This window comes from Orbicella faveolata, unplaced genomic scaffold (assembly GCF_042242905.1).
Source record: "Orbicella faveolata isolate gen_17 unplaced genomic scaffold, um_ofav_v1 contig_48, whole genome shotgun sequence".
Classification (NCBI taxonomy): Eukaryota; Metazoa; Cnidaria; class Anthozoa; order Scleractinia; family Merulinidae; genus Orbicella; species Orbicella faveolata.
The window spans coordinates 15600565-15622493 of record NW_028301578.1 but is presented as its reverse complement, the minus strand read 5'-3'; the positions used below and the strand labels follow the sequence as shown (position 1 = coordinate 15622493).

The following is a 21929-nucleotide window of genomic DNA, read 5'->3' as shown; positions in this document are numbered from 1 at the left end:
ACAGGCTCCCCTTTTCAATTTCCATGTTATTTGCAGGTTCCCTTTTTCGATTTCCATGTTATTTACAGGCTCTCTTTTTCCATTTACATGCTATTTACAGGCTCCCTTTTTCGATTTCCAAGTTATTTACAGGCTCCCTTTTTCGATTTACACGTTATTTACAGGCTCACTTTTTCAATTTCCATGTTATTTACAGGCTCTCTTTTTCCATTTACATGTTATTTACAGGCTCCCTTTTTCGATTTACATGTTATTTACAGGCTCCCTTTTTCGATTTACATGTTATTTACAGGCTCCCTTTTTCGATTTACATGTTATTTACAGGCTCCCTTTTTCGATTTACATGTTATTTACAGGCTCCTTTTTTCCATTTACATGTTATTTACAGACTCCCTTTTTCGATTTACACGTTATTTACAGGCTCCCTTTTTTGATTTACACGTTATTTACAGGCTCCTGTTTTCATTTTCCATGTTATTTACAGCCTCCATTTTTTTTATTTACATGTTGTTTACAGCCTCCCCTTTTTATTTACATGTTATTTACAGTATTATGGCAGCCTCCCTGTATTAAATTTACATGTTATTTACGGGTTTCCAGGTTGAATCACAAGAAATTTACAGGCTATTTACAGTATTTGCAGGAACAGTTTACATGTTATTTACATGATCTTAGCCCTTTGCTTTGAAACATTTACAGTGTTTTCTTCATCATTTACATGTTTCACTTGAAACATTTACATGTTTTTTACATGAAACCTCCAAAACATGTAAAAGGGGAAAAATCATGTAAATTAATCTTTACAGTCTCTTTTTGATTATTTACATGTTAATTACATGTTATTTACATACTCTGTAAATTTTCAACTTTTCCAGTGTATAGCTATGGTTCAAAAGTGCAAATTATTTTTATTCTTTTCTAAACCACATTATCTTCCACGTTTTCGTAAAATTAGAACTGTTTCTAAATGGTGAGACATTTCAATAACTCTGTTGTCTTTCAATTAGCCAAGAGTAGAGACAAATGTGGTATCACTGTAGGTTAAAAATGCTGTCGGTTTTATTTTTCAGATGATATCTCGCTAATACCATTAGACTACCCCTTCAAAACAAACCATGACAAACAAATCAAAAGAGCTTAAAATATTTGACTTCACTAAACTGAGCAAACCATAAATTATTTATAAACTCCATTCTACTAAAGAACATCTAGATTTTATTTTTTCAGATGATACTTCACAAACAAACACTAATGGACTACGCTTTGAAAGCAAATGACGACAGACAAATTAAAAAGGCTGCAAATGTTTGACTTCGCTTAATTGAGCAAATCCACAAATTACTTAAAGACTGTACCTCATAAAACCCTTTCACTGAAAAGTACTGATCACTATTCAAAGAGGAGCTCACAGAAAATTAATTCACGGAGTAAGTATTGTTAAGGGAGTTCGTGTGTGGCTTTAATTTGATTGTTTCTTCGTTTTTTTGTAATTATTTGTATTCTTAACTTTTCTTTAGTTTTAGGTTTTAGCTTTTTGTCGCTTATTATCCCTGTTAATTTAAAGGTAAGTGACTGAGACGCCTAAACATAACCACCCTGAAAACTCTTTGGAACGACCGCAGCTATAGTGCATTTTGGGTAATACTTTCACTTGTAATCAGGGATGAGCTTAGATGCAGGATTTTTCGATACCTTGAACAAAATTATAATTGGTTATACCGGTTCTTTGTTTTTTGGCTTTTTAAGTAGAAGGTTAAATGAGGGGTTCAGAGCCATAGCGGGCTAAACCACTTTAATTTAATTTACAGAAAAAGCTCTGTTAATTTAAGTTTTGAAAAAAAAATATTGAGAAGGTTTTTCTTGTGAAAACATGTTTATTCTTTATAGGAATATCATTTACATCATGATATGAGTTATCTTTACCAGTATTATAGTGTTCACTTTAAGACTTAGTGAAACAAATAATAACAATAGTGGTCGCAGTTCTGTCAAAGCCAATTCATACAGTTTCTTCTTTACGACAATAATGACTTGACTCAGTTGGGAAGCTTTGAATGTGAGCTCGCACAAACTGAACATCCTCTTCAGGGGTTTTGTTTTTAGGCTCATGTCTACCCCTTTGATCTGTTTGTGGAGATCCCAAACTTTGCATTTTCGATAGAGCACGAGAAAGCCTGTCATTAGATATAGCATAAATGGCCAAGAAAGCCTTTTTGCATACCCGAGTAGACATTCCGTTGTCGTTTATGTAATATTGACGAGAATAATTTCTTCGCGAGTGCAAAGAAGTCTCGCCTTTCTTTCCATACCTTCGCTTTACAGACGTGACTTTCACACTTCCACATAAGAAGGCATTCTGTGCAGTCCAATCTCCAAGCTCCCAAAAACCTTCGAAAACATTTTCACGCCGTTCTTGTGTTACTCTTTCAAAGCACTTCAGCGGGCAGCGACAGTCTTTACCCAGTTGTTTTGCTGCAAATGTACGTTTCACGCCTGACTTTGATACTGTTTCATATTCCTTACCTCTGTTAGGAAGACGTTTCCGTTTGTTTTTCTTCTACTCTTCAGGATTTCGTTTTCTCTTATGGAAATTGCCGCTCAATAATTGCTCACCTCTGTCCGCCATTTTGTTGATAGCACATGGTACTGCCTAACTGTGAGCCAACGGGCAAATGGTCAGCAGTATAAGGGTTAGCCCATTGTTCCACAAAGAGCTGTGACGAAAGTCACTGTGGTCCAATGTTCAGGGGGTACCAAAGAATCTCCCATTTCCTTTCAGGGTCAGACCACTTTCCCACTAAAAAGATGGTCCAAATTTAGATTGGAAACAACAATAACATCGAATATGAAATTTTGGTGGGTTAGCCCGATATGGTTCTGAACCCCTCAAATGTTTCTAAAGCCAAGTGCTGTGATGTACTCGGTGGGGTGGGGGGTGAGGTAAATCTTTTAATCTTCTAATCTCATTTATCGGCTAAAGTTTCTGCAATTTTGACTGAGCTATCATTTAAAACTACAGCCAGTTATCAGTAAATCTGGCAGATTTTAGATCTCAGGCATTGGTTTAAAACTTGGTTTCGCTACTTCTCAAGTCGCAGTCAAACTGTTGGATCTATTGTACACTATCAGCCATTGGTGAGCAGACTGGCGACGTTTTGCTGTTTTTCACATGTTTCGGAGGAACATTTAAAAATAAAACAAGTGGATAGTTATAAAAATTCCTGAGAAGACGAAAAGAAACACATTCATTCGTTAAAACAAATGATGCCGCAAACAAGTGCAAATTTTAAATAGTCATTCACAGCTTTTGTAAAGCACGGAGTTATTTACTGCATAAAGAAATGGTTCAAAATCGCATAGATTACTCGGTCAAGCTCATAATCTAGTTGTTTGATAATGAATTGTCCATTTAAGAAGCCCTCTTTTTGCGTTTTCGAAAACATTGTGCTATATTGCTATGGTTATTTAATGCGCAGATTCTCTTACCACGAGACAAATCATGGACCAAAAATTGATGTTTGTGACAATGATGCTCTTGGTACTCCCTTCCGTTTCAGCATTGGGTAAGAATGTGTTGTTTTTGTCTTGTTTTGTTTTGTTTGTTTGTTTGTTTGTTTGTTTTTAAGAAAACTCTGTATCAGTTTCATTCAGTCGACATAGTGTTTTTGGTGGCGGGGATCCCTGGAAGAGTGAAAAAAAAGAAAACGGAATTGCAACTTCTACAAAGAGTCAGTGTAACGGAAAGAATACTAACTACATGTACTTATTAACCGAGAGTAAGATCTCAAACAGAGACCTCGCCGTATTGACTTAGCGATAGCAAGGGTGAGATTTGAGAGACTTCCGTCAGGACCGAACCTTCGAGGTTTATAAATTGTTTATTACCTGACTTTTTTCTTTGTTTTTGCATGCCCGTAATCGGCCCGTGAGCATTACGGGAGTATAATGCCCTAAAATAAACCAATCCGAGCGTGTGATATATCGGCTACAAACACAAGCCACATCTAAGATTAAATAATATTAAATAAGACAAGGTCGGTGTTACGTTGACTAATTCATCGACTCATGCATTTGTCATCTTCTCAGACCACTGGGTCAAAGTAAATCATCATCCCGTATGTTTCGGCGCAAGGGATAACCGGTATGGCAGTTTCAACGTCCCTTACGGTGGCAAGATAGCCGCAGTTAAACTGATCCACCTTAGCGGTTACGTTATGTGCCAGACTGGCTTCATTTCCTACTGGTCATTCTGGGGCTGTGGAAACAATCCTGCAGTAAAAAATCACGTCAGTCTTGCCATAACAACGTCAAGCAATGTCCTCCTTATGCCACCAAACCCGTTTTTCACGTACGCTGGGGGTGCTGGAAAGTGGTCCGAGTTACCCGGATATAACTCGCTTTCTCCTGAGATTATCCTGCCACGTTTCTCTTCTTACTCGGTGAGCTCGGGCCAAGAGTTGCGACTGTGGTATGGTGAGGATTTGGTGGGTCACACTGAAAGCGACAATGGAGGATGGGTCTGCTGCAATGTTTACAATCTCTATGTCTGAAAATATAAGTTCTGACAAGATTGCCGTTAAAAGTTTTACGCAGATTTTTCTGAAACGATTTAATTTGTTTATTTCTTCGCTTTCCAGGTGCAGCAGTTAAAAATTCTAGTAACGTTTAGTATTCGAAATATTGCTTTACGTCTGGAGGGAAAGGAAAAACGGAGATAGGAAATGTGTAAGGCTGTAAAATTCAACAGTGATTAAATGACAATATCATTGTACACCATAGAGCACGTAGAGTACAACTGTGTTTGAACTAAGTGATTAGATGGCAATTTTATTGTACACATAAGGTGCATAACGAGTTAATTTTGTTTTAATTTGAGCAACTAAAATAAAGCAAAGCTATTAGGCAAAGAGTTGTCAATTTCTTTTCTTCTTCTTTACACCGCACACGAAACATACCAGTCGTCATAATCAACGATCTTACTGTAATAATCAGCTTTCTGATTAATCGTAAGGGGAATCCACTCCACTGACAATCTAGCTCTCATGAACAGAAGTAAAACATAAAACAACTTCAGCAATAGCATTCGCTCAGAATCTGTAATGAACGCTACGGCTTTATTATTGGTAAAAAGCTTAACAGAGGAATTATGCAAAATGAAGGCAAAATTTTTTAACGCAAAACTAACAGACTTTAATTCCATCCAAGTGGAGCTTTGCTTCATTTCAAGATCATCAAAAGTCTTGCGGGCAACAGGAAACCCCTCGATCTCAACATAAATATAAGAAGCGCAAGCAACTTCACTAACGTCGGAATATACAATGTGATTTAGGGATATTTACCGGCCAGACAATGTGATTAGGGATATTTACTGGCTATATAATGTAATTAGGGATATTTACTGATAGAAAAAAGGTCTAGATTTAAGTGCTGGAATAATGGCACTACAACAATTTATCTCAGAAATAGCTTCAATAGTAAGAATAACCCTGGCGTTCCAATATGCTCTGCTGTCAATAAGAGAATGCAGTGCTTTCATCCTAATCTTACAAATATGTCCAAAAACAAGCATACAGGAAATGATTCGCCAGTTAACCAGGAACATCAAATTATTGATGTTTCTTTAAGCTGCTTGTGAATTATGTGTTATTTACCATAAGGGTTGTGACTTCAAACTGCAGTGACTGGATCCTTTAAGCTTAAAGATGCAGACATGGCTAAGTAGCTAATAACTATAAGGTGGGAGAACAAACTACTTCTTTTTGTGCTATTTAAGAGTTTTGAGTTTATTACATTGAATCACAACCGACGTCAACGTAACTGGAACAACAGAAAGGATTTCGCTTCCTCCAGTCACTCCCGCTGATGTGCATTCTTTTTTCATCGTGTCATTCCCTTCAATTCTCTTCACTCCACACAGGTTATACCATCTGTTACGTTTATTTACGTTCAAATGTCCGTTTGTTTACTTGTTTATCAGTTTTTCTAGTCAGAACTTAAGAAATGGTAGTTAAACACCAACGCCTCCGCATGCATAGTACTCAAAGCTCTTGTTTATACATATATACATACATACTGCAGACGTATATACTTTATTTGTCATGGTAGGTTAAATTAAAGGCTGCCAGAGGTTGATGTGGACCTGATGTCTGCGATAAAAAATTTGTTGTGTAACAATGACAATATGTTAGAGACACAATAAGTGGAAATAAAAGGAATGAAAATGTAGAACGGTCTATATTAAGTTAATATATTGGAAGGGCAAACTACATGACATTTTGCGCAGTTTAAGGATTTGGAACTATACTAAATATGCTATTATGAAATGTATACATTCTTCGGGATTAAAATTACTAAAGTAAAAAAAAAAATATGCAAAGTCTTGATTCTTATTAGACACCATACATGCTCTTTCAGAAAACTGGTATTGTGTCCCCAATTAGTCCGCTAGGGCTTAATACTTTGACACTTAAATCAAGGTTCTTATCTTATCTTATCTTATCTTATCTTGCATTGCGTGCCGTTTAGTAGTCATTCGCTCATCTTGTGACTACAAATCATTCAAGATGCGTCAAGTAAGGATATAGGTATAGTATATAACGCTTTATTAGCAGATTTTTACTTTCACCTTTCCAGTCGATTCAAGGTGCAAGTTGCGTTCACAACGCTGATTAGCAAAACCAAACGAGCGAGACAACTTGGGATTTAGAACCGATTGTAAGTACTTGCAAGTTACTTGTTAAACTCCCCTTGTAAATTTTATCAGAATAATTTTAGAATTCGGATTGAACCAATGCAAGTATGATAATGAATATGTCGCATTGAACAAACTGTGTCTACGTGATCCAATGTTTTGTTATTTTATGTATTAAATTTAAAGTTAGTACTGATTTGATCAGTCAGTGTCATTAACGATGTAAATTCATTAAATAAAGTCTCTTTCTACATGTTTATCTACCTGGGATCGACACAGCAAATTCTACGTCTTTAATTTCGTAACTATGTCATATTAAAAATTGATTTGCCTGTTGAAAGAGAATGGGTTCGATCAATTGCCAATTGTAACTTGCAGTTGTCGCCAAACTTCTATATTCTTTGCTCTTGTGCAAGTGAATTTTGTCGCAGAGTGTTTGGCGAAAACCCCATCGCTATGATTTGCTTCCCTGGTAGAAAAAGCAGTGTTTAGGAGCGCAAATGTTTCACTCTTTCTAAAGATCCGCCCTGTTATCGTAGCAATTGGGATAAATGTTTTCGCTGTTAACATCATTTTTCCTCTGGTGATCATCCACTCATATAGTCTGACTGACACTTTCAATTTTCTATTGCTCTTTTCTGGGAAAGGGAGATTTGGTCTCTGCTAGCTACAGGGGTGTAAACCGATGGAAAGCACTGTGAAACAAAGTATTACTGTTTACGTCAGAGTGGAACCAGCGCCGGAAAAATGAGCAACATTCTCTCAAGGAAGCTCCACACATCGTCAAACGGAGTAATTTAAACTTAATTCAAACTTTTCTTTGTGCTCCCCGTCATAAATTAAAACATTGGAAAATAAGAGAAAGGGACATCAATTTTCCTTGTCACAGGATCCTAGATTTACTGAAACGAAACTCTAGATGCCGAGTTGATCCTATTTTTTCCCGTTTGGTACTTAATTCGTGATAACAGAGTCATTTATTATTAGGATATGCCGGAGGAGATCAAAATCTCTTGACTCGCTCAGTTTAACTTTTGACAACAAGCCTGTGAGTCCCTGTGAAAACTTCGTAGTACCGAATTTAAGAAGAATTTAATGTATAGGTAAATAAGAAGTGTTTCAAAATAGAAATGAGTGGGAAGAACTATACTCAGAAGTAACTAGAGCGCGTACAATCTGCGAAACCTGAACGAGAAATTAAACCTGGTACTTTTTTCAAAGGGCGTATGTTATGCAATTAACCCTTTGAGCAAGTTCCTGCCCATAGAGGATACACTTCAAATTCTTTCAATGATAGTGGGCCATTCCTAAAGTATGATTTACGACCTTCCTCCTTGAAGCTGTTATTTTGTTGATGTTGATCATGGCGTCTATGGTCATGCGATCATCTCCTGACCACAAGTCATTCAAGATACGTCAAGTACATATATTGCACTAGAGGTTCCATATTGGAAGTGAGTGCTGCACCATCGAGTAAGATGGTGGAGGTGAGATATAACGATATCAGATGGTGTTGGAGATCGTTAGAAAAATATTGTAAATTAATGTCGTAGAAATAAGCAAGTTTAAAGTTGAATTGCATTTTCGAGTGGCAACAAATAGTTCAGTCTGTATCCAGCCAAGGTCGAAAATTGTTTCCAAACGATGGAACTGTACTCTAAGCCGAGCTAAAACTGTGAACCAAGGAACGGCAATGTAAATGCTGTCTATTTTTATTCATCAGCGGAAATATTCGACTCAGTCCACATGGCACGGTGTTTGTTTACGATAAATGAGCACGCGATTACAAATGTTAGCTAATATTGGTGCTTCCAGCTTAGGATACTGTATACAAAAGAGGTTATTCTTAAAGTTATTTAATAGCTTTGCATTAAAAGTGAAAATGTTTAGCATGAAGTTTGAAGGCGAATGTAATTATTTTAGTCCTATGAAACTTGACAATGTGAGTCTCGAGAAACTGGAGCCATCGCGCGACATATAAAGAAATCTTGGTAACCATAAATTATGTTTGAAAGAAGTTTCTCAAATGCTTCTTTTCGCCCAATTTTTACTCAATATCGATAGCAAAATGCTTAGCTATAAATATTTCTTGTTGATTTTGAGTTACGTTCAGACAGAGAAATGGCTTTTGGGTTTAAGCGGATGTTCAAAAAGCCAAAAATCGTAAAGTTCTATACAAACAGTACGCCAGCACAGAAACAATATTGAAGTCCCCAAACAAACATTTTATACCTTTTGTGAACTTTGTTGATTGCTTTCACTATCCATGTTAGAATAATGTGTATTTGGTTATGCCTATTGTTGATATTTGCCATCAATTAAAAGCTATCCACCACGTCACGAAATGTGCACCTTACTTACAGTGCTAAAACGGGGGCCACCCAGACAATGAAAACCAATCAGATGGTAGAACTGAAACAATAGATTCCAACGTTTTAAAATCCAGCCAGTCAAAAGTCCGGTACGAAACAATGACATCTGAACTTGTTCGTTGTGGTGCTACCGTTGGTAGTTTCGCGTGCTGAATTATATGCTGTACTTTCTATGGGGTCGATGGTTGCTTTAGAAAATTCATGGAAAGAAAAGCTGCGTAAGATAGAGTGTCACTCGTAAATATAGATTGTTTTCACGTGACGTCGTCACTTTCTAAAATCCAAAACTAAAGAGCCACCAAATCTTTTATCTTCATCATTAGGAAGAGCATCAGGAAAAGTGCTTATGCAAACGCTTATTTGTTCAGTACTGATAATCAGTCGCCTAAATAGTTAAAGGAAGTTCCACATGTTTACACCATTTTTCGGTCACCATACTGGTTTACCACGGATGTACACCAACATGGCGTTTTCATATTGAGCTCTGTAAATTTCCGCGAAACATCCCAACGAATGTCTCAAGTTTGGGGAAACGCACAGGCCTAAAACGTGGATGTATTTCGATTTATTTTTTATTGCCTGACAGTGTAAACGATCTATATATCGCCAGCAGAGTGTGTTGTGTAGGGTTTGAATATTGCCGCGGCTGTTTAAAAGAAACCCTTCAAATGATTTCTGAGTAGTTTAGCACTTGCACAGATTCGAAATATACGAATTGGAAAGGGATTATTTTCGATGTAACTGAAAGGGGCTGAAAGCAAACTTCAAGCAGGAGAAACAAAAAGTTAACTTGATACAAAAATGGACGTTTGCTTGCCCAAAGAGGATACATTCCAAATCCTCTCGATGTAGCGGGTCATTCCTAAAGTATGATTTACAACCTTTGGCCCTGAACCTGTTATTTTGTTCATGTTGATGATGGCGTTTTTGGTCATGCGGTCATGTCGTGACTACAAGTCATTCAAGATGCGCCAAGTACGGAATATAAACAGATCGCACAACGCTTTTACCAGCAGATTTTTATTTTCAGTTTTCCAGTCGATTCAAGTTGCAGTTTGCGTTCAAATCACTAATTAGCAAAACCAAACGAGCGAGAAATTTTAAGGGACTCTAAATCAATTGTAAGGGCGCGCAAGTTACCTGTTCAACTTCGTTTGTAAATTTTATGAAAATGATTTTATTACTCGGATTGAACCAAGCTAGGTAAGATAATGAATGCGCTGGATTGACCAAACTGTGTCTCTAAGTGATCCAATGTTTTAGTATCTTATACATTAACTTTAATTTTTTAAAATATTTCTGTAGTTAGATTTTAGAGGTTTTATAAGTAAACTGATCAACTGTTTAAGGTAGAGGCCTAACAAACTCCAGTTGCTCGTAGTTAAATAAAGTATCTATCTACCTTAAATCATAACGGGAAATTTCAAGTCTTTAAACCCTAAGATACGTAGCATTCAAAATTGAATTGAACAGTCGAAGGAAAATTAGTTCGGTAAATTGCCAATCAAAACTTGAGGCAGTCGCCAAACTTCTGCTGTTCGTCGCTCTGATGGAAGTGGATTTTGCCGCCGAGTGTTTTGCAATTTCCATGATCTGCATCAGACAAATTCAAGAAACTCTCTTAACTATAATTGGTAGAAAAAGCAGTGGGTAGGATGGTCAACGTTTCAACCTCTATAAAGCGCTGTTATCGTAGCAATGGAGAGAAGTTGTATCTGTTGCATAATATGTTTCCTTTGGTGATCATTTACTCGTTTTGACTGACCGACATATTTAATTTTGTATCGCTTTTTTGTTGGGAATTAAGATTTGATATCTGCTAGCTACAGGAGTTTAAGAGCAAATGCATAGAAAAATCGAGCAAAGCGTGGCCAGGGTTTAAATTTAACTTACCTTTGTTTCGAGTTGCGAGGTATTTATGAGTTTTCAAAGATTTTGGGGTTCATTTTTCTAAATACGGCCTACTTTCAGGAATATTTGGGAAAATAGATTGCGCGCTCTCTCTAGCCATGTTATGGCCGAATAAATAGACCATTTTACAGTTGTTTGCTCAGTGACCTGGCCTCTAAATGGTAGCAAGGATGAAGGTGACCTTGTTTTGATACAGACCTCACCATTTTTGTTGTGTAAATCATCTTGTTCTCATGCTAACTAGTTGGCATTTGAATGAGAAAAGCAGATCAGAGAGGTCTGATCTGTATCAAAGCAAGGTCACCTCGAGCCTCGCTTGCATTCAAAGGCCAGATAACTGAGCACACAACTGTAAAATGGCCTATTGGCAAAAAAAAAAAAAAGCATTGCAAAAACGTCCTCGCGTTAACAGTTAAAATTATATCTTCGGGAATTAGAAGTTTTTGGCACTCTATATTTGTCTGTTTTTCGCTTCCAGATGGTAGCTGTCACTACGAAAAACATATATTTGACAGTGGCCGTTGTAAAGCAAGTTTAAGTCTGTAATTTCAAAAAGACTTTTCTTTATGTGGCCGAGCTCGAATCAAGCTCATTTTATGGCTGTAAAGCGTTGAAATACTTCTCTCTCAAGAGATATAAAAATTTGCTTGGGTTTTTCAGCGGCCGGTTTGAAAAACGCCACCAAAGTCTGAGAATTTTCGCCGAAATTCCAACTAGTTTGCATATTGACATACTGACACGTCAGGGGAAAGCAGTTTAATAAACTGTTGCTTCAAAAAATTCGCTTCCAGTAGCAAAATATTGATTTTAAGGTTTTTAATTCGCTTAATTTTATGCTGCGATGGATGTGGTGATAGAGGAGTACGTTATATAAAATTTTAAGACAAATTTAAGTTAATCACTAAGACTTGATCTATAAAGGTCACCAGGTCATAGCGTATACTTAATTATTATTGTACAGAATGCATTTCATGAACTATAACTCTATGGAACCTTTAATACGAAACCTTTGTGCATAACTGCGATGGTCAATCATATCTTCATATCATTCTACGCACTTCAAATATATGAACTTTCATATATTCAATTGTATTCTTCGCCTTCTACGGGTATATTACGAAGTCACAAAGTGGCCAGCAAATCGGCAATACAGACGTGTTCTTAATATTCTTAGGCGTATTGTAAACTGATTAATAATATGAAAGCTTGAGAAATTTTTGGACAATTTTCCAACATAATTCGTAGTTTTAAAAACCCTTTACTACACTACGTTTATACGATTACCTATACTATTTGCACAACATTCAAACTCGAACTCCTTTAATTTCACGGTCCACCCCTAAAGTAGAAGGCATTTTGAAAGCAAAATTGATATCTTCAGATGTTAGCAGAGTAGATCTTTCTCTCGTTTTGTCTGACCGACATTTTGTATAATATATTATTTCATCACTGTTGGTTAGAAGAAGCTGCAAGACGATGAAGATGTAAAACACTGTGAAACAGTTCATGGCTGTTTATTGAACCTAATTTTCTCACTGATCATTTGTTCTTTCTGTTCCATTTTCTTACTGATATTATGTGACGTTCCTACTCATCCCATGTTTCGACTAATCCTACGTTCGGACTGATTCTGCATCTCTTATCTCTTTGCTTTGATCATTTTATTTTCTAGATTCTCGTACCGTGCTGCACATCATGGACCAAAGGTTAATTTTTGCGGCTATGCTGCTCTTGATACTCCCTTCTATTGCTGCAATGGGTAAGAATATAGTTTAAAAAAAAAAAAAAAAAATCTGCATCAGTTTAATTTAGTCGAGATACATGTTTTTGGGGGGCGGGGATAGGTGGAATTGTGAAAAAGAAAGGAAAAGAGCATTGCAACTTATACAAAGAGTCGCGATCAGTATTTGAGTAAGCAAACATTATGATTAAAAATAGCACCTTTAACTCAGGAAAATTAAGGCATGGGTCAGCAATTATTTTCCTCAAAACAGTTAGGGGGTGGTCTACATTCTGAGGCTTAGTTCATAACAACATAAACTTTTGGGAGACAAATACATCTTCTAAAGTGATTATTTTTGATTTGTAAAACTTATGCAAATTAGGTCACGTGACTTGATACGGCCAAAAAATCGTGGAAATTCTTTGAGCAAAAATGGGAACAGTTTGCAAAAAGAAGGTTTCAACAGAACTGGTACAGGACAAGTCCTAATGACAACAGCAAAGGAACTGTGCTTGGCAATTGTTGAATAGCTCATTATTTTTGGAAATAAACTGTTTCTTCTACTAGTACCCAGTCCTCCGATAAAAGTGATTTGTCTTTTTAAAAGTTTCTTTTTAAGTATCTTAACTTTTCCAAGCGCAGAAACGATGCATCTATTGACCCTTAACTCATGAAACTAACATCAAAGTTTAAGGACATAAGAAAAGTGTTCCCATTTAACAAAAGAGATTTTTTGGTTTGAAGAGGTCACGTGACCTAATTTGCATATTTTCGACATTCCAAATTGACACAAACTGTCAACCTTTTGACCTGGCAAAGTTTCATGCTGCTACAACTGAAGCTTCAAAATATACACTACCCCCTAACTTTCCGGGTGAAAAACTGGAGGCCCTTGCCTTAATTTACTTGAGAATTTTATTAACGTAAATTTGTATATCAATGCAAAATTAATTTACTTACTCATCTACTCAAATTTTTTCAGATCCCTGGGTCAAACTGAATTCCTATCCTGTATGTTTTGGCGCCAGGAAAAACACGTTTGGCAGTTTCAGCGTCCCTTATGGTGGCAAGATAACCGCTGTAAAATTGGTCCACCTAAGCGGTTACGTGACCTGCGATAGGAGAAAATTTTCCTACTGGTCCTTCTGGGGCTGTGGCAAAAGGCCTGCAGTAAAAGATCACGTTGGTGTCGTCATAACAAATTCAACCAGTTACATTATTACGCCACAAAGCCCGTTCCTCAAGAGTACTCCGCCTGGAAAGTTTTCTAATTTACCCAGATTTAAATCGTTTTCTCCTGAGATTATCCTGCCGCGTTTTTCTCCTTTCCCGGTGATCTCGGGCGAAGAGTTGCGACTGTGGTATGGTGAGGATTTGGTGGGCTTCACTGAACACGACAATGACGGACGGGTCTGCTGTAATGTTTACGCTCTCTATGACTGATATAAGTCCTAACAAGATTGCCGTTGAAAGTGTCCGGCAGATTTTTCTGTTATGATTCAATTTTCTTTTTGGCTTTCTAGGTGCAGCGGTTAAGAGTTCTATAGTAACATTTACTATTATAGTTATTGCTTTAAGACCCTGGAGGTAAAGGAAAAACGGAGATAAGAAATGTAGAAGACTGTGTTACAACTGTGTTTGAACTAAGTGATTATATGGGTATTTTATTGTACACATAAGGCGCATAACGAATTGATTTTTCTTTAATTTAAGCAACTAAAATAAAGCGAAGCTGTCAAGCAATGAGTTGTTTCTTTCTTTCTTTCTTTCTTTCTTCTTCTTCTCCTCCTCCTCCTCGTCCTTCTTCTTCTTCTTCTTCCTCCTCCTCCTCCTCCTCCTCCTTCTTCTTCTTCTTCCTCTTCTTCTTCTTCTCCTCCTCCTCATCCTCCTCCTCCTTCTCCTCCTCCTTCTTCTTCTTCTTCTTCTTCTTCTCCTTCTTCTTCTTCTCCTTCTTCTTCCTCTTCTTCTTCTTCTTCCTCTTTTTCTTCTTCTTCTTCTTCTTCTTCTTCTTCTTTTTTTAACACCGCACATGTGCCTTAAATCTACAATAGCAACGATAGCAACGTCCCAAGAACATGTAACAACTGCAGGAGACTATAAATTAAACACTCGGTTATTCCCTGAGACGGAACTACGTTGTTACCAAACGACGAACACAATCATTGTTTGTTTGTTTTTTTTTTACGGTATGCGTGAAACTTTACAAAAACTTTATGGAAGGCAACAGTGTTGAAGCCATAAATCAACTTAAAGCAGCAGGCTGCGCACAAGGGACCACCCTATGGACAAGTTGGTGTCAGACAACATTAGCACCATGTCGGGGGAATTAAAATAGACTTGTTTTCACTCCTCCTAGTAACAATTATCTTATGAGCTCGAGATTTCTAACGCGTGATATTTGGCGATCCCCAAGTCAACTATTGGGCAAATTAAAGTGGTTGTGAGCCACTGAACTCGGATAAATCAAATTCCAAGAAATTTGTATAATACTCTTTTTCTACTTTTCTTTTTATGAGCGCTCGCGCACTTTTCTTTTAAATTATGAAATCTTTATTTGAAAAAAGATATTTTAATGACAAAAAGCGTGCAATTTTGTTGCAAGATCATTGTTGAGGTCTTCCTGGTATTGCAGTCAAAAATGGGAAGAACATTTTGTCTGGTTGAATGAGATGCATAGGCTGAGATGGCTGTGGCTTTTTTGCCCGAGTCCAAATATAAATAGCCAAAAATCTAGAGATTAGTATCAAGATGATCAGTGATTTTATTAAGAACATTGTCTTTGCTATCAAACCCATTGAGATATGCAAATAGATGGAGTCATCCTAGTGTTGCACATGCAACAATTTGCACATTCCAACGCGTGGGCACGGACTTCACTTTCACTGTTTGCACTACGTCTAAGAACTTAGTTTTGCATATTAAAGTTACTTGATCGATTGCACGGCATGGTGCAACATGCATGGTGGCAGGGAGTTGAAAATATTTAAGCCGTTCTTGATCGGAACTCTGGAACAACACGATGGCGTCTCCCAGTTCTCCGTTTCCGAGTCTCAAAACAACGGGCGACAACAAACACGATATGGAATTGTACGTAGAAGATTTAATCGATGGTTGTGTGATGCATCAGAACTGGTACGACCCAGCGAAGGAAACTGAAGCGGCGACATGGATTAAACCGGACAAAGCGATGGCTTGCCTTGGAGCATCTCTGCATGTCTCCGGCTGCGAGATCGACATGCAAGTAAAGTTTGGGGCTGACCGAAGAGAATCAAGAGTGAAACCTGACCTTGTTGTGGCTGCGCTAAGAGATTCTTATGGCGCTGGTATCGGCGTTTCAGGCGAACGACAGAAATTTCTTGGCTTTATTCAAGAGGAAAGCGAACCTATTGTCTACTGGGAAACTAGAATCTGCGACCACTGAAGGTGCACAAATCAGGTTGGAGGGTACTAGAAAATAGTGGGTTGTCATGGGAACGGAATTTTTTATAGGCCTAGATGTGTTGCACGTAGGATTATTAGCCTGCCAAGTTGCGAAGGTTTCTACTGGAAATTGACCGAGATAGCGCTACTTGATACTTGATGTAATATTTAGCTGAGTTATATGACGTAATCAATTATTACAATTACATATTTTACCCTTTTTTTTGAAACTCAAATATTTCCTGAACCAATGCAGACATTTGCAAACGATAGAAGGTGTTGTTAATCCTGTGTGATAAGAGTGTGTATAGTTGCTTTTAACGATAGCTTTCAACTTAAAACAGGCTGTGTTTGTAAACTTGACTCCGCACGTCAACTTAGGAGAAGAGAAATGATACTCCATTTGAAAACATCTGACTAAAACAAACTTGATGCTCACCAATATATTGGTTCTCTGGTATATCGGTGAAAACATAAAGCATACGGTATGCCTTCAGTTTTAGAAACACGGTACAACTTACCCAGCTAGACTTATTATTTCTGGTTTCAATCATAACTCTCGGTGAACAATCATGATTATTAACTAAGAAAAAACATAAACGAAGTGGCTCTTTATCCTCAATATATTCTTTCATTTAAGGAATGTCTATAATTAAAGAGAAACATCTGCAATATATATGAGTTATTGACCAAGTGTGAGGTCAAGATGGCTGGATATTGGCCAAGTTCTTTTTTTGCGTGTTTATGGACCGAGACGGAGTCGAGGTCCAGAAACACGCTAAAAAAGAACGAGGCCAATATTTAGCCATCTTGATCAAACAAGCTTGGTCAATAAAGTATTTATTATATGACTATAGAGGAAGTTCTTCTTGCGGGACACGGCGGGTAGTCCCGAGCGGTCAAGATAGCTCCATCTTGCCCGTTCGGGCAGCCAATCACAGCGCAGGATTTGATTCATCTTGCCCGCTCACGGAGCTGGCCATATAATAAATGTTGTTTATTTTTCATTCTTTAATCATTACAGTTTCTAGTACTTGGTTTTGGCTACCACCTGCGAGATTTGATCTGCCTTGCTTAAGTTCTCTAAGACTAATGTATTAGCTTGTCATATAAGCCCAAATAAATTTAACCTGGTTCTTTGTTGTGGGTGGCGCGGTGGCGCGGTGGCGCGGTGGCCTCATGGTGAGTGCACTCCTCTCCGGATCCAGCGTTCTCGGTTCGAGCCCTATCCGGGAACATTGCGTTGTGTTCTTGGGCAAGACACTCACTCTCACCGTGTCTCTCCACCCAGGTGTATAAATGGGTACCAGCGAATTTAATGCTGTGGGTAACCCTGCGATGGACTGGCATCCCATCCAGGGAGGAGTAGAAATACCCCTTGTCGTTTCATGCTACAGAAACTGTAGAGAAGTTCCGGCCTGACGGACCACCTGGCTCGTATGCAGACTTGACCTTTTACCTTTATCCTCCATTTGGCATTGCTTTATTAGAATTTTGATCTATTGCTTAATAGCCCATTTCCGAGCTGCCTTAAGCCTCACCATCCACTGAAGCTAGGCCTGGTGCTCAACCATTCATATGAAGATGACTTTAATTTGCATGTGAATGAAATCTCGCTTTCATTTGAAAGGATGGACACCAAGACTCGCTTTGTGTAAGAGGCTAAAAGTAATACGGAAATGGTTTATTTCCAGCCGCGGCGTGGTAGATTAGCTGCGTTAGACTTCATCGTGAATTTTAGTTTCCTGAACCGATCAAAATTTAACGTTCACCTCTCAGTAAGTTTGAAATTACGGAAACTATCGTGTGCACTTGAATTGCATCTGGAGCCCTTTTTTGTGTCTGCTGTGTTTACAATACATGTAGACACAAGTGCCCATTGCGTGCCTATATTTTCAGATTTGTGGATGTGGGGTCTTAACTCTTCAGGATAAAGAAAAAAAAAGAGCAACTAGCCTTTTTCTGCCATTGTTGCAATTCAGCTTACCAATAATAAGGAGAGATTTACTTGGCCTCTTCGTAATCAAAAGATAAAAATGTTCGCTGGCTAAGATATTTCAAAAAACAACATAAGCTTTCGGCTGTCAATCTACAGCCTTCGACGGATAAAAATGGAACGCAAAATGATAAAATATATGCAAGAAAAGGCGAGATAAAAATAAGAAGAAGAACAAAAGCAAAGTATAAACGTGTAAATAGGTGACTATTGATAAAGTGTATCATCGTTTGTCACACGATGTAATCACTTTAGATGTAGATCGCGACGTTTCGACTGCTTACTGCCAGTCTTCTTCAGGCGATAAGGTCGACTGATTGCACGGTATCATTTATATCACAAAGGTCGGCTGTGATTGGTGCATTTCGATCCTCCTATTGTTCCATTGTTCCGACGATAAGCTGTTCCCTTAGTGGTCCGCTGTTGTACCGTTCTCCTGTTGTTGTGTTTTTTGATCGTGGGCATCCACGCTTCAGGAATTTCAATTCCACTGTCCCTGTTGATGTTATTAGGGTGAAGTCTTATGTGAATAGCTTCCTTGACCCTACGTGTGTACCAGTGAGGATCTCGATCAATAAACTTGACCTCATTCCAGATAGGATAGTGGCCGGTCTCGTAGGTGTGTTCAGAAACGGCGGAGGTCTGGGTACGGGCGAGTCGTATATCCCTGTCGTGTTCTTTGATCCTCTCCTGCATAGATCTCCCTGTTTCTCCGATGTAGACTTTGCCGCACTCACAGGGAACCCTGTAGACAACACCATCCTGTTTAGCCGGGTTGACGGTGTCCTTTGGTCGCACTAAGTGTGACCGAAGTGTCGTGTCGGACTTGAAGACGGTGCGAATGCCTTGCTGTTCTAGGTAGCGGCGGAGAGACTCCGAAACTCCTTGGACATAAGGTAAAACGGCGGTGGATTTAAATTCCGCGACGGGCTCTCTTCTTGGGGTTGTTCGTGCCTTTGTGATCTTCTGTACAAACGAGGAGGGATATCCGTTAGAAACAAGTACAGATGACAGATGTTTCTTCTCTTCAGCGATTACTGATGGTTTGGTCACGAGACGTTTAACCCGGTCGTACAGACACGTCACAATACCGCGCTTTACTGACTGAGGGTGGTATGAATCATACGCTAGGTACTGATCAGTATGTGTTGGTTTCCTGTAGACACTGGTGGTAAGGCGGCCATCAGGTTCTCTATAAACTGACGTGTCGAGAAAGGTGATCTTGCTGTTATTCTCGATCTCCATGGTGAAACGGATTGATGGTTGTTGACTGTTTAGGTGTTGCAGGAACTCATCAACTCTGTCCCGATCCAGGATGGTGAAAGTATCATATACGTAGCGTTTCCAGATCTTAGGCTTCCAAGGTGGGGACTCTATTGCTTGTTCTTCAAATATCTCCATGTAAAGATTAGCAATAACCGCTGATACAGGGCTTCCCATGGCTGCGCCGTCTCGTTGTTCGTAAATCGATCCGTTGTACTGGAAGTACGTAGATCTTAATACGAAATCCAAGAGGTCCGCGATTTGAACTGGTGTAAGTGTCATGCGGTCAGCCAGGCCTGCGTTGTTCTCCATTTTTTGTAGTGCAGCTTGTACGGCGCCCTCGATCGGTACGTTGGTAAACAGTGACTCTACGTCGAAAGACACCATGATCTCGTGGTACTGGATCTCTTCACTGGCGATGGTGGAGGCGAAGTCTGTTGAGTTTTTCACACGACGCAAAGTAAAATTGGCGATGTACTTACTTCTTTTTACGTGACGCGTGATTGGTGAAAAAAACAATTCTCCGTAACGCGTGATTTAATAGAAAAATTCAGCGTGATGCGTGATTGGTACCCCACCTTTGCCACCCTCTCTATAACTCGAGTCATTGGATGTTCAAGCTAGAGGCCAAACAATTTACAATTGCTGGAAGTTAAATGAAGTATCTATCTACCTATCTATCTACATATCTATCTCCCTGGAGTCAGACCGGGGAATTCCAAGTCTTTAAAATCTTAAATATGTCATATTCAAAATTGATTTGCCTGTCGAAAGAGAACGAGTTTGGTAAATTGCTAATTGTAACTCGCAGTAGTCGCCAAACTTCCATATTATTTTCCGTTTGTGCCAGTGAATTTTGTCGCAGTGTCTGGCGATTTCCCTGATCTATAGCACACTAATTAAGAAAACCCCATCACTATGATTTGCTTCCTTAGTAGAAAAAGCAGTGTTTAGGAGGGCAAATGTTGATCCTCTATAAAGTTCTGCCCTGCATGCATGTTATCGTACCAATTAGGAAAAATGTTTTCCCAGTTGACAAAATTTTTCCTTAGTTGATCATTCACTCATTTCGTCTCATCGACATTTATATTTTTAACTTTCTGCTGCTCTTTCAGTTTGCTGGGAAAACGGGATTTATTTGATCTCTGTTAGCTACAAGGGTGTAAACCAACGGAAAGCTCTGTGAAACAACGCGTCACTCTTTACGTCAGAGATGAACCTGAGCGCCAGAAATGAGAAACATTCTCTTAAGGAGAGCTCCACAAATAGTCGAACAGAGTAATTTAAACTAAAGTCAAACTTTCCTTTACGCTCCTGATTGTAAATTAAAAGATTGGAAAATAACAGGAAGGGACGTCAATTTTCCTTGTCACAGGATCCTAAATTTACAATAAAAGGAAATTCTAGATACTGAGTTGACCCTTATTTTTTTCCCGTTTCGTGCTTGATTCGCGAGTATAGAATCATTTATTATTAGGAATAAGATAAGATCAAAATCTTTTTACTAGCTAAGTTTAACTTTAAAGAACAAGACTGGCAGCCCCAGTAAAGACTTTGGGGTATCGAATTTAACAAGACTTCTGTGTACACGTAAATAAAAAGTGTTTCAAAGTGTTTCTTTTCAGCACGTGCTCGCCCGAACTGACGAGGATACATTTCAAATGCTCTCAATGTAATGGGACATTTCTAAAGTATGATTTACGACCTTTTTCACTGAAGCTGATATTTTGTTCATGTTGATCATGGCAATTTTAGTCATCCGGTCATCTCGTGATGCGTCATTCAAGATGCGTCAAGTATGGAAGTAAGTATATTATACAGCGTTTACTAGTAAAATTTTACTTTCAGTTTTCCAGTCCATTCAAAGTGCAATTTGCGTTCAGAAGACTGAGTAGTAAAACCAAACGAGCGAGAAATTTTAAGGAACGTAGAACCAATTGTAAGTACGCGCAAGTTATTGTTTAATTATGGGAATAATTTTAGGACGCGGATTAAACCAATGTAAGTATGATAATTAATTGTTGCATTGAACAAAATGTCTTAGTATCTTATAAATTAAGTTTAATATAAGAAATCATTTATGTAGTTAGATATTAGAGTTTCTATAAGTAAATTCATCAACTGTGTAAGCTAGAGGCCTAACAGACTCCAGTTGCTCGTAGTTAAATTAAGTATCTATCTACCTTAAATCACAACGGGAAATTCCAAGTCTTGAAGCCCTCAGATATGTAATATTCAAAATTGATTTACCTGTCGAAAGAGAATTAGGTAAATTGCCAATAGTAGTTTACAGTAGTCGCCAAACTCGTTCTAATTTTCCTCGCTCTCGTAGAAGTGGATTTTCCCGCGGAGTGTTTTTCAATTTCCATGATGTGCAGCACACAAATTCAAAAACTAACGTTATCACTATAATTTGCTTTCCTTGTAGAAAAAGCAAGGGGTAGGAGCGTCAAAGTTTCATTTTGTATAACTTAAAGCGCTGTTATCGTGCCAATGGGCAGAATTTGTATCTGTTAATAGTATGCTTCCTTTGGTGATCTTTCACTAGTTTAG

At 38.2% G+C, this 21929-nt stretch overlaps 2 protein-coding genes across 2 annotated transcripts; both read left to right on the top strand.

Annotated features, from left to right (window-relative positions):
• The first annotated feature begins 911 nt into the window (after positions 1–911).
• Positions 912–4907, top strand: LOC110065588 (uncharacterized). The gene is made up of 4 exons (XM_089281555.1): positions 912–1427; positions 1518–1564; positions 3477–3563; positions 4087–4907. Exons 3-4 carry the CDS (start codon positions 3500–3502, stop codon positions 4548–4550), a joined length of 528 nt encoding a protein of 175 aa, XP_089137681.1. The 5' UTR covers positions 912–1427; positions 1518–1564; positions 3477–3499; the 3' UTR covers positions 4551–4907.
• Positions 4908–6633: 1726 nt separating this feature from the next.
• On the top strand, positions 6634–14440 carry LOC110065617 (uncharacterized). The gene is made up of 3 exons (XM_020772771.2): positions 6634–6714; positions 12647–12733; positions 13680–14440. The coding sequence occupies exons 2-3, from the start codon at positions 12670–12672 to the stop codon at positions 14138–14140; spliced, it is 525 nt and encodes a 174-aa protein (XP_020628430.2). The 5' UTR covers positions 6634–6714; positions 12647–12669; the 3' UTR covers positions 14141–14440.
• The last annotated feature ends 7489 nt before the right edge of the window (positions 14441–21929 follow it).